The sequence below is a fragment of the Saccoglossus kowalevskii genome, chromosome 22 (genome assembly GCF_978046115.1).
Source record: "Saccoglossus kowalevskii chromosome 22, keSacKowa6.1, whole genome shotgun sequence".
In the NCBI taxonomy this organism is placed as follows: Eukaryota; Metazoa; Hemichordata; class Enteropneusta; family Harrimaniidae; genus Saccoglossus; species Saccoglossus kowalevskii.
Window position 1 is genome coordinate 2,736,087 of NC_140662.1, and position 16,844 is coordinate 2,752,930.

The 16,844-nt window shown below is 34.6% G+C and overlaps 1 protein-coding gene across 1 annotated transcript in view; it reads right to left on the bottom strand.

The window, feature by feature from the left end:
• Window positions 1-238: 238 nt before the first annotated feature.
• The window catches only part of LOC102806598 (U5 small nuclear ribonucleoprotein 200 kDa helicase-like), a 71,853-nt gene continuing 55,247 nt past the window's right edge, over window positions 239-16,844 (bottom strand). The window contains exons 32-42 of the mRNA XM_085496079.1: window positions 14,264-14,466; window positions 13,988-14,061; window positions 11,782-11,861; window positions 11,480-11,627; window positions 11,159-11,323; window positions 6,286-6,407; window positions 4,547-4,690; window positions 3,521-3,697; window positions 3,121-3,281; window positions 2,022-2,103; window positions 239-1,802 (exon numbers count right to left, since the gene is read on the bottom strand). Of these exons, the coding sequence (XP_085352205.1) occupies window positions 1,551-1,802; window positions 2,022-2,103; window positions 3,121-3,281; window positions 3,521-3,697; window positions 4,547-4,690; window positions 6,286-6,407; window positions 11,159-11,323; window positions 11,480-11,627; window positions 11,782-11,861; window positions 13,988-14,061; window positions 14,264-14,466 (1,608 nt within the window). The 3' untranslated portion in view covers window positions 239-1,550. The remainder of the gene's footprint in view (window positions 1,803-2,021; window positions 2,104-3,120; window positions 3,282-3,520; window positions 3,698-4,546; window positions 4,691-6,285; window positions 6,408-11,158; window positions 11,324-11,479; window positions 11,628-11,781; window positions 11,862-13,987; window positions 14,062-14,263; window positions 14,467-16,844) is intronic.

A 16,844-nucleotide genomic window follows, 5' to 3' on the forward strand; every position in this document is an offset into this window, starting at 1 on the left:
CTCGAGTGAAGTGATGACGTAATAGAATTAATATTTATACAAATAGATTAATACAAGGTATGAGATAAAAACATTTGACTTAATCCAAGGCATATGTACAGCACATACCACTGTAGAGAACCCATGACAGAGGTAATGTAAAAAAAAAAAGGACAATTTATTTTGTGTGGCATTTTGCATAACATTAGCATATCAACTTCTCATGGAGTTGCATACAAAAAAGGAAACAACGCATATATCAGATCCTAAAAACTAAAGTTATTTATTTAAACATATTTAGCATAAAAGACAGAATGCAATAAAAGTTTTTTTTTATCTTAGATGTATAAGTTTACAAATATAATAGTCTTGATTAGTTAGAGTGATTTGCAAATATCACGATGTGTATCTTTTCAACCAAACAGTAATTTGAGATAGAACACAGCAAAGTATATACAATGTTCAAGTTTACAGAACCAGATTTAGAGTAACAGTTTCAGTTTTCAATGTCAGAAACTCAAAATGATCAAAGTGTTATGAAAACCACCAGTTAGCAATGGTCAAATATCTGAAAATCATCAGTTTATAGAAGGCTTACAAAAATAAGCTTGAAATGAACATAATGTTCTTTTAATTCACCGTTTAAATTTTTAAGAAAAAAACTTTTGAGAGCTGAACTACATTTTGAATTATGAAAATCACTTGTATGCATTTTACCCATTTATCAAAGGGCCACCAGAGCAGGGCTCAATGCTATAAGGGAAATGGCTCAATCATTGTGTTATTAGAAACAAGTTCAGGTACACCTGGTTGTTAGTTTTTTGTCATTGATTTGATATCACCCTTCACTCAGCCAAATATCAAGAATTTACAGTGATTTTTAAATGTTCAATTTTTTTTAATACTAAACGGCACCTACATGTATCCTGGCTGTGACTTTGGTGACAATTTGTTTTTCCAAAATGCTCCCCCCTTAAAACCCAGATTCCAATTTATCACAAACTCATGAGATCAGATTTCCACAATTCTAATATTGATCACTTTCTGATTATTATTCACTGAAATACAAGACATTTCTAGTCATACAACTACTATATACAAGATATATATCAGATTTCAGTCATCATTGACACCATATATGAACACAACAATAGCCAGAATAATAGATAGAAAAAGTCAAAGCACGTAGTTGTATCATATCAGCATAATGAAAACATATGCCCATATTTGGTGACATTAGATGTCCATATATGGGAATCACTGAAACTATTTATGTCCTAATAAGGTGACAGTGATAATAATACTGTAAAGGGGTTAATTATTCACTGGGTTTTAATTTTGCTTATTTCGCTGACTGGAAAATGTGCTAAATTAAAACCCAGTGAATATGTAAAATTTAGCATAGAACACATTATCTAAATGATAAAGCCCACTGAATATGTCTGAGATGGTTAATCAGCCAAATTTAAACCCAGCGTCATTTTACAGTACACGCCCATATATGTTACAAGTTGTCACAAAATATACTCATACAATTATAATCAGCAAACACATGACGTTTATAGATTGTTTTATTCTTCATCAGAACTATCATCATCACTGTCACTCATGGCTTGTTTAATATTGACACTAAATTTGTATTCCTGATCACATCCCATGTAAGCATCACTCATGAAAAACAAAGTATAACTATGAGATCCCGTAGAGGGCGCTACAAAGTCTAACTTGACTTTAGCTTTCTGTTGTAAGGTCAATCTTTTGATGGATATCAGACTGTTACTTTTAGTGTCACCAATCACAACCCACCATCCTTCTTCTCGGTTCTGAAATAAAAAAACAAAACACTTTAAAATAAATCTTTCTTGAATCACAATAGAATTCAAACCCTTTTACCCTAGTAACAGTTTAAGGTTTGACATATTTATTAATTTGAGATATTCTGATGATTAAACTATTTTTAACAGATCAACTATTCAATATTCAAGCAACCATTCACTTATTTTGTTATTTAGTTTCTCATGTTTTACACCTTAATTCATTACCTGAGGGAAGAAAGGAGCTATGACAGGTCCTGTTATCTCGTCTTCACGTTCCAAGGTCACTACGATGATCACTGCTTCACCACTGTGAACAGACAAGATTCAAACATAAAGTTTATTATTTTGGCTAATAACATCAACATTTCTTTCATACATCTTGGTATTTGGTTTTGGGACTCATCAAAATAACATAACCATGATTAAAATGGCACCACAGGGGTGTTTTGTAATAACCTTTTCATAGTACATGTACATTGTTTAATGATTCATGTGTGCTGAGGGGCAAATACAGTAGACTTCACAAAAGATTTTGAGTTGCGATAGAAGTCATGAAACACTTCATAAGTGATGAAGGATAAGCAGTATTGCATACATTCAATATCAAACTATCAAAGAAATCTTTTTGAATATGACTGCTTATGACATTTTGTAAATTAATTTTGGAACAAAATAATTATGTCCAACATCAATTTCCAGTTTGGAATTACCTGTGTAATTAATGGAATGTCTGAATAAAATTAGTTAGAAACATAACATTCTCAATATGAAGCAGTAGTGTTTAATTTTCAACCTTCACAAACTGAAGTGTTTTCTGTTCCCAGTAGGTAGTTGTAAGAACACTGAAACACATTGTGGTCAAGTGTATAACGTGGATAGTGGTAACAACAAGTAGTTCAGGCCGCACATAGTTGTCAAATACATCTCATATTTTACTTGGGAATCAAATGAACTGTGTGTGGCAAGAATCATCAGTGGACAAGTATCATGTTTCTATGAAACAGATGATAATAGAAGCGCTTGATGTCAATTGTTTTGCACAAGGATGACCTAAAATTCATGATTGTGACTCAGAGAGATATATGGCGGGTGCCACATGTGGAGCAGGATGTGCTCACTCTTTTCGAAACACCTGAAATCACCTCTTGGTTTGTGCCTTGAGGTCCATGTATCTCTCTCAACGATTTGACAGTTTGTTTTGTTTGTGTGTCTCCTGTGTGTTCTCGGATTTGTAAATATTGCCTTTTGACATTGACTGTTTGGCTTATACATGTAGTTGGGTATTGTTGCTTGGATTTTTCCATGCATGGTAACAGTGACTGACCTGTGTAATGCATCTTTATCTTGTATTTCATAGGTTAACTCAATGTTGGGGTATCTATTACAGAACCTTGCTACATCAGCCATCTCAACATCAGATAATTGCAATAAACCATTTCTATCATCATCTTCCATCTCCATAATATCAAAGATACTTTCGACATCCTAAAAAATTGTAAAAATGTTTGGAATTATACACATGACTGAAATCAAACCAGGTCGAGTCTGAATAAAATAAAACCAGTCCAACTGAAATCAAACCAGAGCAGATTTGACTGGATATCAACAAACACATTTATATGCTACAAACTTGTCATAGAAATGAAAAGTTTGAAACAATAAGGTTAAAATTAAATGTCTTTTAGCCCGGCATTAACATTGACATAACAGCTTTATTTGCATACCTTTTCAGAGCAACGCTTAATGATCTCCATTGCAAAGTGTGGTAGTTGTTTAAGATAAGAATCTTTGTTCCACATTGCCTGGGTTACCATCTGGGCTAGCTCCATAGCAGCCAAAGCTGGTGATAACCATCCATTACTACTGAGTACATCAACACAGGCTTGAATTAAACGTAATGCCTAAAATAAAAGACAAACGAACATTACTCCTTTACAAGTACCCCTGAACAAAAGATACTGTCATCAGTTAACATTACATGGAAACATCACTCAGTATTCTTCTCAGAAATTTAAATATACATACTCAATTGCATAACATGTGCATAATTATTCCAAACATAAATTGTGATAATTAGCATTCTAATTATAATACAAACATGTCCTCAGTTACACAATATACAAATTCATTTATTAAATTTGTTATTGCAATAGAAGTGCTACAACTATACACAAGTTTTTAGAAATTGATAATGACTGTGGTGGTGTCTGACCAGTTTGATGGTAAAAACAAAACACTGGTGGTACCGCCATACCGCTTGTATCCTACAGTGAATAAATTATACTTGGACATTGAAACACAAATGATTTATTTTCTGTGGCCACATTGTTTGATGAATAGATTGACATAAATGTGTGCAAATAAAACAATCAGTATCGTGTGAGAGGGTTTTTTGTCTTTGAATAAAGGAAAAACTATAAAACTATTCTGGTATATGCCAGTGCATGGTGATGTCATATATTTACATATTAACAAAGACACATACACATATGTTTAGTAATAACAACAACACCCTAACATTGTTTTTTTATCTTCAGGTGCGAACAACTTGTTTTTTACATCTAGTCACTGAGCATGCATGCAAAATGTAAACAAGTGAGACAGCCTGTTATATGTTTTTTCTATATTTTACATTTAGCTCGTCAAAAATACAACTGTAGGTGCAAATAGAATCATAAAAAACACTCACAGAGTCTTTTCAGCAAAAATAAAGTTTTTCGCAGTTACTGTAATGCTTTGTATATACTCACCTTACTGAGGATATCCTCTGTGTCTGACTGAAGTTCAGCTGATAACTGCATTCGGGATAAATGAGCTTGCAGTAACAAATTAGTCTTCACATGGGGATCATTGTATTTGGGATTATTCAGTTTATTTGGCAATCTGCTAGCAATCTATTGAATAGAAAAGGTAACATTTTTCATACCCTGGGATTGCACAAAGGAATGAGACACCAGGTTGTGGTTGTAATTATACTCCTGTTACCGTTAAAGTCCTAATATAAACCGCATACGTAATAGTAACCGCACCGCCAATTCCGGCTTTGGGGTTAAAGAGTTCTTAACAAAAAATGAAAACTTGAAAAGTACCTATTACTAACCGCACCCCCAATTCAACAAGACCGTGACTGTCTTCATTGTTTCAACCAGCTGTTCCAAAACGGCATTGTTCCTAATCCTATTCTTTGTTTCGACAACATGCCTAAAAATATTCACACCTATTTATTGTTCAGCGGTGATAAGATGTCAGACAGGCAATGAAACTGCTTTTGTTCTGGCGGCGACCTCTGTCAATACTCTTTCTGAATACGTTTGTGTTTCGTAAGTTTTAGACAATGAGCTTTTATCACCGTAAAAGTGTTAAACTGAGCATTGAAGAATAATTTATCTTTCGAAAACAAATAATTTCTTGATTTAAAAAAAAAAAATCATGCCGTTTTCCCATGGAAATCAAAGGCAAAAGATCGCACTACATTATCGGTAAATCTCTTCCATGTTGCGTTCACCATGAGGTCGCTGAACTGTCATTAACATATTTAAATGAGCTATGTAATTTAGACACGTGGGCACCATCCAACATTTTGATTGGTTAATTAGCGACTTGACCTATCCGGTCAATAATACGTCACGTGAGCATTCAAAAGCATGGCGGATATCGTATCGGCTGTTTACATGTGACAGAAGTCATTCGCTTACGGGGAAACTAAGTTGAATTTTACTTGCATTTTATAACAATTCAACGAATTTATTTTTCGTGCGTTATTGTAATCACTACTAAATAATAATCACCAATACCAACACTTCGAAAACAAGTAAGTTATTCACTTGTGACCAGCAGCATGGCCGGATCGAGCTACCGTTATGTGATCATTTGCTACTAAGCAGTGCATTTGTGTTTTTATTTGAAACTTCTGTTATACTTTTCGTTACCAAGAAAATTAAAAAAAAATAAATGCATATTTACATTAAAAATACTGAGTATTTTTTGTATCATGTAGAATTTTTTTTTGATTGACTGTAATTTTTCAATATTTCGTAACGCCTATTTTAGAACCAAAATAAGGCCTTTCACTCTTCCCCGACGCCTATTCAAGAGATTGTACGGTGTATTGTTTGTTTTGTGCATGTGTTGTGGACAAAAAATGACCACGCCCATTTAGTGATTGCAATATGTACGTAATAGAAACCGCACCCCGAACTTGAGCTTTTGACCCCAATTTTTAAATTGATACATTGTAATATAAACCGTGGTTTATAATAGGACTTTAACGGTATATGTGATATTAGACTCGCATAATATGATGCACTTTCACAAGATATGATGCACTTTCACAAGATATGATACACTTTCACAAGATATGATGCACTTTCACAAGATATGATGCACTTTCACAAGATATGATGCACTTTCACAAGATATGATGCACTTTCACAAGATATGATACACTTTCACAATATATGATACACTTTCACAAGATATGATGACTAACCTGTTTGAGAACAGTGTCTTCATGATGCCTGATTGGTATATTCTCATACTCGGCAGCATTTGATATAATTTCAATCAGTCCTTTAATCTTGGTCTTGGCATTGAGTGACATACTGAAGAGTTCTAAAACAGATTATATGTCAATATGTCAAGTATGGCTAAAGGTCAATTTCAGAGACATCTACTTTCAAATAGTAGGTATCTATAGGATAGTGTGTGATGCATTCAACCTTTCTGTAATTATAGTTAACCTGCAATTAACACTACGAACCAGTAATTTTTCTCTAATTGCTAGGTAAACAGTTTCAGACGAATCATTGTTGTCTCTAATTAGCTTCTCTATGTGCAAAAAATGTAATAAGTATAATGAGATATGAATAAAAGGCATATAACCATAAATATTCATATTAAGTCAATAAGTCATATAAAGAGTAAATAGCAGATTTTACTGTTTCTGAGTAATGTACAGGTGTTACACAAATGCAGACTGGATTGTTTAATAAAAATAGTCTTACACCAATTCTAAGAACATTGATATGGATTCTAAGAACCCAAGTAGAGATTCCAAGAACCCAGGTGGAGATTCTAAGAACCCAGGTGGAGATTCTAAGAACCCAGGTGGAGATTCTAAGAACCCAGGTGGAATTTCTAAGAACCCAAGTGGAGATTCTACGAACCCAAGTGGAGATTCTAAGAACCCAGGTAGAAATTCCAAGAACCCAGGTGGAGATTCTAAGAACCCAGGTGGAGATTCTAAGAACCCAGGTGGAGATTCTACGGACCCAAGTGGAGATTCTACGGACCCAGGTAGAGATTCTAAGAACCCAGGTAGAGAGTCTAAGAACCCAGGTAGAGAGTCTAAGAACCCAGGTAGAGAGTCTAAGAACCCAGGTAGAGATTCTAAGAACCTTTGTGGAGATTCTAAGAACCTTTGTGGAGATTCTAAGAACCTAAGTGGAATTTCTAAGAACCAAGGTAGTGTTTCTAAGAACCCAGGTAGATAATCTAAGAACCCAGGTAGATAATCTAAGAACCCAGGTAGATAATCTAAGAACCCAGGTAGAGAATCTAAGAACCCAGGTAGAGAATCTAAGAACCCAGGTAGAGAATCTAAGAACCCAGGTAGAGATTTCAAATACCCAGGTAGAGAATCTCAAAAGCCAGGTAGAGAATCTCAGAAGCCAGGTAGAGATTTCAAGTACCCAGGTAGAGAATCTAAGACCCCAGATAGAGATTCTAAGAACCCAGGTAAAGATTTCAAGTACCCAGGTAGAGAATCTAAGAACTCAGGTAGGGATTCTAAGAACCCAGGTAGAGATTTCAAGTACCAAGGTAGATAATCTAAGATCCCAGGTAGAGATTCTAAGAACTCAGGTAGGGATTCTAAGAACCCAGGTAGAGCTTCTAAGGACCCTGATATGGATTCTAGGAACCCAGGTAGAGATTCTAAGAACCCAGGTAGAGATTTCAAGTACCAAGGTAGAGAATCTAAGATCCCAGGTAGAGATTCTAAGAACTCAGGTAGGGATTCTAAGAACCCAGGTAGAGCTTCTAAGAACCCTGATATGGATTCTAGGAACCCAGGTAAAGATTCTAAGAACCCAGGTAGAGATTCTAAGAACCCAGGTAGAGATTTCAAGTACCAAGGTAGAGAATCTAAGATCCCAGGTAGAGCTTCTAAGAACCCTGATATGGATTCTAGGAACCCAGGTAGAGATTCTAAGAACTCAGGTAGGGATTCTAAGAACCCAGGTAGAGCTTCTAAGAACCCTGATATGGATTCTAAGAACCCTGATATGGATTCTAAGAACCCAGGTAGAGCTTCTAAGAACCCAGGTAGAGCTTCTAAGAACCCTGATATGGATTCTAAGAACCCAGGTAGATAATCTAAGAACTCAGGTAGGGATACTAAGAATCCAGGTAGAGCTTCTAAGAACCCTGATATGGATTCTAAGAACCCAGGTAGAGATTCTAAGAACCCAGGTAGAGATTCTAAGAATCCAGGTAGAGCTTCTAAGAACCCTGATATGGATTCTAAGAACCCAGGTAGAGATTCTAAGAATCCAGGTAGAGATTCTAAGAATCCAGGTAGAGCTTCTAAGAACCCTGATATGGATTCTAAGAACCCAGGTAGAGATTCTAAGAACCCAGGTAGAGATTCTAAGAATCCAGGTAGAGCTTCTAAGAACCCTGATATGGATTCTAAGAACCCAGGTAGAGATTCTAAGAATCCAGGTAGAGATTCTAAGAACCCAGGTAGAGCTTCTAAGAACCCTGATATGGATTCTAAGAACCCAGGTAGAGAATCTAAGAACTCAGGTAGGGATACTAAGAATCCAGGTAGAGCTTCTAAGAACCATGATATGGATTCTAAGAACCAAGGTAGAGATTCTAAGAACCCTGATATGAATTCTAAGAACTGCAATATAGATTATAAAAATATCACTATACATTTACAACATGGTTACATTGTTAAACAAACTAACAAATTGTTATCATTTCCGAAGAGATCCTAAGCTATACACCAACCCCTTATTTTTCTCAATTTTACATATTGAGGCCACTAGGCATACGATATATTTTGAGAACATCATTACACATTCTTAAAACTCTAAGATGGCTTCTAAAAACACTTATATATAATGTAAGAACACCAAGAAACATTCCAAGAACCCCAATATGGCTTCTAAGAACCATGATATAGACTCAAAAAAAACAAAACAATAAACATTTCTTAGAACCCGAACATTGCTTCTAAGAACCCTGATATAGAATGTAAGAACACCAATATACATTCTAAGAATGATGATATAGATTCTCAGAATCCTGTTATAGATTCTAAGACCACAAATAAACATTTTAAAAACCATGATAGGGATTTAAAAAAAAAACCAATACACATTTTTAGAACCCTAATTGCTTCTAAGAACCCTGAATAGATTGTAAGAATACACATTCTCAGAACTCTATATAATTTTGCAATGTGAACTGATCATATAAAAAACAGTGCATGTATCTAAATTACTATACATGACCTACATGTGTACATGTACATAGACTCACTAAAAATTTTGATGAAGTTAAATAGGTGTGCTGACTACATTTGCTTTGAAAACATTTGTTCTATATGCTTTTACTTGAAATATTGATTCAAATAATCACAATATTTGAACAAGCCATGCATGGCACAGTCCATGTTAGTTATCAAATTTAAGATATATAGTTTTGTTTATAGTAATGAAGTTGGAATATAAATAAGTCATCTTGTATATGATCATCAAACAAGTACTTATCCATATTGAGAAATATTGCTCTGGAACAGCATGCCATTTTGAATACATCTATAACATACTGTATAATGAATATATCAAATTTGAACATAATCAGTCAAAGCATGTCAGTGATATGGCTTTAGAAGCAAAATGGCCACCAGTCAGCCATTTTTAACCTGATCTGAAAAATACAAGCTATGCGTGGCACAGTCCCTGTTAGTTACATTGTATCAAATTTAAGATATATAGTTTTGTTTAAATAGTAATATAGCTGGAATATAACCATGTCAGGAATATGATTATGATGATTGTTTAACATTAAAATGATTGACATTTGTATCTGAGCATCAAACAATTACTTGTCCATTATGAGAGATAATGCTCTGGAACATCATCAATTAAAACAAAATCAGCCATTTTGAATACATGGATATATCTATAACATGATGTATAACGATTTTATAAAATTTTAACATAATCAGTCAAAGCATGTCAAAGATATGGCTCTAGAAGCCCAATCATTAAAACAAAATGGTCAGCCATTTTGAATCCGATCTTTAAAATAAAATGACGTGCATCAGGAACCCGTAATGTCCAACGTGTGTTATAAGTTTGAACAAAATCCATCCATAAATGCAAGAAATGCTTGATATTTGATGATTTTTTTAGCACAAAAATGGACACCATTCGGCCATTTTAAATAGAACCATAAAACCAACATATCTGTATATCTATGAAATGATGTATAATGAATATTAAAAATTTTAACATACATGTAATCAGTCAAAGCAAGTCAGAGATATGGGTCTAAAAGCCCATTCATTAACACAAAATGGCCGCCAGTCAGCCATTTTGAATCCGATCTGAAAAATTAAATAACGTGCATCAAGAACCCGTTAATGTTTAATGTATGTACCAAGTTTGAACGAAATCCATCATGAATGCCAAATATGCTTGATACACTATTCGGCCAATATATCTGTATATCTATGACATGATGTATAATGAACTTTTAAAATTTGAGCAATTCAGAGATATGGCACGAGAACACATTCATTAAAACAAAATGGCCACCAGTCAGCCATTTTGAATATTATCTAAAATACAATTTTTTGCAACTAGGTCCCGTAATGTTTAATGTATATACCAAGTTTGAACAAATTCCATCAGTAAACAGCCGAGAAATGCTTGATTTTGATGATCTTCAGCACAAAAATGGATATTATTTGGCCATTTTGAATCACATCGTGAAACAAATTGATGTGCATATGTATAATATCATGTACAATGTATGTGTGAAGTTTGATTGTGATTGGACTGAGCATATCTAAGATACAGGTCCGCACACACACACACACACACACGGACGCACAAGGGTCAAAACATAAGTCCCCGTTTTTGGATTGTGTCCGAACAGGGACAAATAAACTGTGTTTCACCCAGAGATTAAAAAAATTTACTATTTTGACTTGTTTACTTTTGATTACTTTCTTCATAAATTTTCATCCCAAAAGCAACAAACTCGTTAGGTAACTCACATTGTGTCAATTCCCTTAACTTGTGCACATCTAACACTTTCTAATGAGTGAAAGTAACACTTACCGATTGTAGTGTAATTGATGTAATAATATGCAGCAATCATTCCCAGGTTGAGGGGACTCACGTCCATTTCATCTTCAATACTTATACACTTGGACTGTTCTAAATCACTCAATGTATTCTCAACTAATTCTGATAAATGATCTGACAAATGACGATGTGTCACACCTTAGAATAAATAAATTGACATTTAATTATTAGTATAGCATTACTTCATAGACAATGTTTTATATAGTGGATTCCATTATTCTGACAAATCTCACTTATTTGAGGAAAAAAAAAAAAAAAAAAGGTTTATTGGTTTTATTTTGGCACACAATGTACCTTGTAAGTTGTAGTAGTTTGGGTTCTGAGTCATTCTTCTGTAGATAAAAGTCCATGTCAAGTAGTCCACTGCGTCTTGTTTATTCTCTATCGTCTTGGTAACAATCTCAGCATTGAAATGATCATGTAAACAATGATCCAAATGCGACTGAAAAATGAAATGAAAGAAGAATATAATAAATCAAAAGCATTATTGTCTTCTATATTTTATGAAACAACTTTAGCCATTAATTAAATCATGCTTGACAATAGGATAAAACAATATATACACTTTCCTTCAAGCCATTCTATTGAATACCTACCTCAACAGGAAGTGGCTCATACAAAAACTTCTTGAAGAAATCTTTCTTAGATCCTTGACACAAAATAACACATTTACCAACTGAAAGATAACAAAATTAAAGGATTAAAAATGAGTCCTTATGAACCATGTTCAAACCACTGAAAAAGGTACTTTTTTTAAAATTTTATTTGTGACTGACAGGTATCATTTCTCATTAATGCTGAAAATTGAGCCACAATTGGCAACAATAAAATTTTATTTCATTTCTTCTCTTCAATCAATGATCTCACTTACAATTCTTTGAAAATCACACAAAATGTAATGAAAAAAAAAAGAATTAATTTTATGTTTTTCCACCCTCCTCAAAAAAATGGACTTATAAAAACATGAGAAGCAAAGAATAAACAAGCCATGCATGGCACAGTCCCCGTTAGTTATCAAATTTAATAAATATAGTTTTGTTTATTGTAATATAGCTGGAATATAACCATGTCAGAAATATGATTTTTAAACATTAAAATGATTGACATTTGTATCTGATCGTCAAACAAGTACTTGTCCATATTGAGAGATATTGCTCTGGAACAGCATTCAAAATCAGCCATTTTGAATACATATATATATATATATATATATATATATATATATATATATATAACAAGATGTATAACAAATATATAAAATTTGAAAATAATCAGTCAAAGCATTTAAGAGATATGGCTCTAGAAGCCCAATCATTAAAACAAAATGGCTGCCAGTCAGCCAATTTAAATCCAATCTGAAAAATAAAATGACGTGCATCAGGAACCTGTGATGTTAAATGTATGTTATAAGTTTGAACAAAATCGATCCATAAATGCAAGAAATGCTTGATATTTGAGGATTTTTTTAGCACAAAAATAGCCACCATTTGGCCACTTTGAATAGGATCGTGAAACCAAGGTCTTATGTCTCATGTATATACCAAGTTTGAACAAAATCCATCTGTAAACAGCCAAGATATGCTTGATTTTTGTGCCATTCGGACATCTTGAATCAAATCGAAAAACAAAATGATGTGCATCAAGGTCCTATAATGTCCAACGTATATACAAGGTTTGAACAAAATCCATCTGTAAACAGCCAGGAAATGCTTGATTTTGATGATTTTTAGTACAAAAATGGCCACCATTCGGCCATCTTGAATCAGATCATGAAACAAATATGCATATGTATAATATCATGTATGATATCATGTATAATATCACAAATGAAAATGGTACATAAATTGTGGAAATATAGTAGTAAGGCTAAAAAGTCAGATGGCTGTCAATCGGCCATCCTTGACCAGATTTTGAAACAAATTGTCATGGACATACATCCTAACATGTATAAAGTACATGTATGTGCCAATTTTGAATGAAAACTGACAGAGTACGTCCAAGATACTGCATAAAAAAAACAAAAACAAGATGCCTGTCAGTCGACCATCTTTGATCCAATTGCGAAATAAATCGTCATGGACATGTATCCTAACATGTATAATCTATGTACCAAGTTTGAATGACAACTGACAAAGCATGTCCAAAATTTTACAACATTTTCAAAAAACAAGATGGCTGCCAGTCAGTCATTTTGAATCGAATCGCTAAACCACTGCATGTGCATATGTCCCACATAAAGTACTAGGTACATGCAAAGAATGAACGGAATCAGTCCACAGGATTCTGAAATATGACTCTGGACAGACTGACGGACAGACTCAGGAACTCACGGACGGTCGGGGACATGTATCCTAACATGTATGACCTATGTACTAAATTTGAATGAAAACTGACAAAGCATGTCCAAAATACGACATTTTCAAAAAACAAGATGGCTGCCAGTCTGCTATCTTTGATCCAATTGTGAAATAAATCGCCATGGACATGTATCCTAACATGTATAATCTATGTACCAAGTTTGAATGAAAACTGACAAAGCACGTCTGAAATACAACATTTTCAAAAAAACAAGATGGCTGCCAGTCGGCCATTGTGAATCGAATCGCTAAACCACTGCATGTGCATATGTCCCACATACAGTACTTGGCACATGTTAAGAATGAATGGAATCGGTCCAAGGGATTCTGAGATATGACTCCGGACGCACGGGTAGACGGACGCACGGACGGACGAACAGAGACCGAATTATAAGTCCCCGTTTTTGGACTTCGTCTGAACGGGGACTAAAAAGTCTGGCCTTACCTTCTGTGGGTATCCAGGGTCTATTTGCCCTACCAACCATTTGTAATACATCAGTTACAGGATAATCCACATACCTGTCAATAAACAAGATATATTAATGCAACACAACATTCATATGATATTTGAAAAATGTTGAAGAGAAAAATTTTGGGCATTGAGAGGTAAAACGATTCAGTTCAAGAGCAAACGATGTGTGTACGAATCTAACACTAATCTCTATTTCAGTGTTGACTTATATGCTGACCACTAAAAGGAAAATGTGACAAAAAAACTTACGCATGAATCTTTCCATTATAATATTGTGTATCCATGACTACCACAAGATGGGCAGCCATGTTGATTCCCCAACACATACTTCTTGATGCTACCACAACTTGTATAGCTTGTGCCATGAACAACTGTTCAACCACTTTCTTCTCTACCTCTGTCAACCCTTCATGTAAGTATGCAATGCCATTTTCCAACATCTCTTTCAGAGTCTGAAGAAAAAAATCATTATATATTATACATCTGTCACCATAACGCCATAAGATACAGTGTGTCATAATTTTGCTGTATTTTACAGGGTATTTCAAATATTTAATGATTATGCGCGTGAGCGTTCTCTAATAAAAAAAACAAGACATGACATGTCATGTCATAGCCCCCGCTCAGAAAAAAATAAAAAAAACTTGTATTGAACTTGTATTGTTTGTGTCAGAGTGAATTAATTCATTATGAGCTGTATTAAAATTCCGTTATTAAATGTTCAGAATTGATGTGTTACAATTTTAGGGGGTGGGGTAAAAATTTATTCATTTGGCTTTTCTGAGACAATTTATAACTTGTTAAACATATAATGCAATGTGCACTTGTAAACAATTATTACCTGTCCCTGTACCAACTTTGAACAAAACTGGATGACACATACATGTATCTGAGAAAAAGCTGTTAACAGCTAGAAAAAGCTTGTTTTTTTTAGATTTTTGAGGGGAAAAATGGCTTCCAAGTCGTAAAATTTTATCCAATCAAACAGGTCATGAATGACACTGAGAGTTGCAACATATAATTTGTCCAGTTTTTGGCATGGATGTAAATTGGCAAACATGATTTCTATGGCATTTTCAAGTTTATAGCACTCTCCACCCTGATCTCAGCAAGAACACCAGAGAGCAACAAACAAGTACAACAGGTAAAATGACATGCAAGTATGCAAATCAGATCTGCAAATATGTTGAAGAGTCAGTGTTGTGTCTGTTTGGATATACTTCCTTGTACAACTGTATTCCTAATACAAGAACACTGTCAATTACAGAACTGTTCCAGCGAAAAGCTTCTGATATTTCAAACAGTAACAGGGCAAAGATACCGTTTGTCATACAAGTACTAGCACCAGATAAGGAACTGAGAAACTGCAATGATCCTTGGTGTAAATTACCTGTGTAACTTTAATTCCCATGTACTTCATGTACAGATCTACATGTAGTTTGTGGCCCTGAATTAGTTTCAATATCTCTAAATAAGGACGAGAGTACCGTAAAATCTGTATTAGAAGCCGCATCCCTAATAGAAGTCGCATCCATACTATTTGAATAATTGAGAACTAAAAATTCATCATTTCTCATATGTGTAGATGCTCTATAATAGAAGCCGCATCCCCTCTGTTGCATTGTACCATTTTAATAGAAGCCGCGGCTTCTAATACAGATTTTACAGTACTTCTCATATGACAATGATACAAACAAGTCATTGTCAATGACACGTCCCCATTCCGTTCATATTTGAGTGACATATACATTCAAAGCAGATCATGACCGAAATGCACCTGCATATGTACAACACATTTGTGCTAAATCTGAACAAAATCCATCCATGCATGACTGAGATCCGGTTCTGGAATTGTGAAAATACGTGATTTTGATGCATTTTCGGCCTTAAAATGGCCATCATTCCGCTATTGTTAAGCAGATCATGAAACAAATGCACATATCTATTTGTGACATGATGTACCATGTGTGTGTGAAGTTTGAACTTGATCAATCCAGACATGTCTTGGATACGGATCCAGAACTGAATTCTTTAACAAAATGGCCGCCAGTCGGCTATTTCGAACTTGATCCGAAAAAAAAAAATGACGTGCATCAAGGTCCTATTATGTTTAATGTATGTACCAAATTTGAATGAAATCCGTCCATGCATAACTGAGATCCGGGTCCGGAATGGTGAAAATGTGCGATTTCAATGCATTTTCGGCCTTAAAGCGGCTGCCATTTGGCTATCGTTAATGAGATCATGAAACAAATGCACATACATATTTGTGACATGATGTACCTTGTGTGTGTGAAGTTTGAACTTGATCAATCCAGACATGTCTCGGATACGGATCCAGAACTGAATTCTTTAAAACAAAATGGCCGCCAGTCGGCTATTTCGAACTTGATCCGAAAAAAAAAATGACGTGCATCAAGGTCCTATTATGTTTAATGTATGTACCAAATTTGAATGAAATCCGTCCATGTATACAAATGTAACTGAGATCCGGGTCCGGAATGGTGAAAATGTGCGATTTCAATGCATTTTCGGCCTTAAAGCGGCCCCCATTTGGCTATCGTTAATGAGATCATGAAACAAATGCACATACATATTTGTGACATGATGCCAGTCGGCCATTTCGAACTTGATTCGAAAAAAAATGACGTGCATCAAGGTCCTATTATGTTTAATGTATGTACCAAATTTGAACAAAATCCGTCCATGCATAACTGAGATCCGGGTCCGGAATGGTGAAAATGTGCGATTTTGATGCATTTTCGGCCTTAAAATGGCCGCTATTCGGCTATCGTTAATCGGATCATGAAAAAAATGCATGTGCATATGT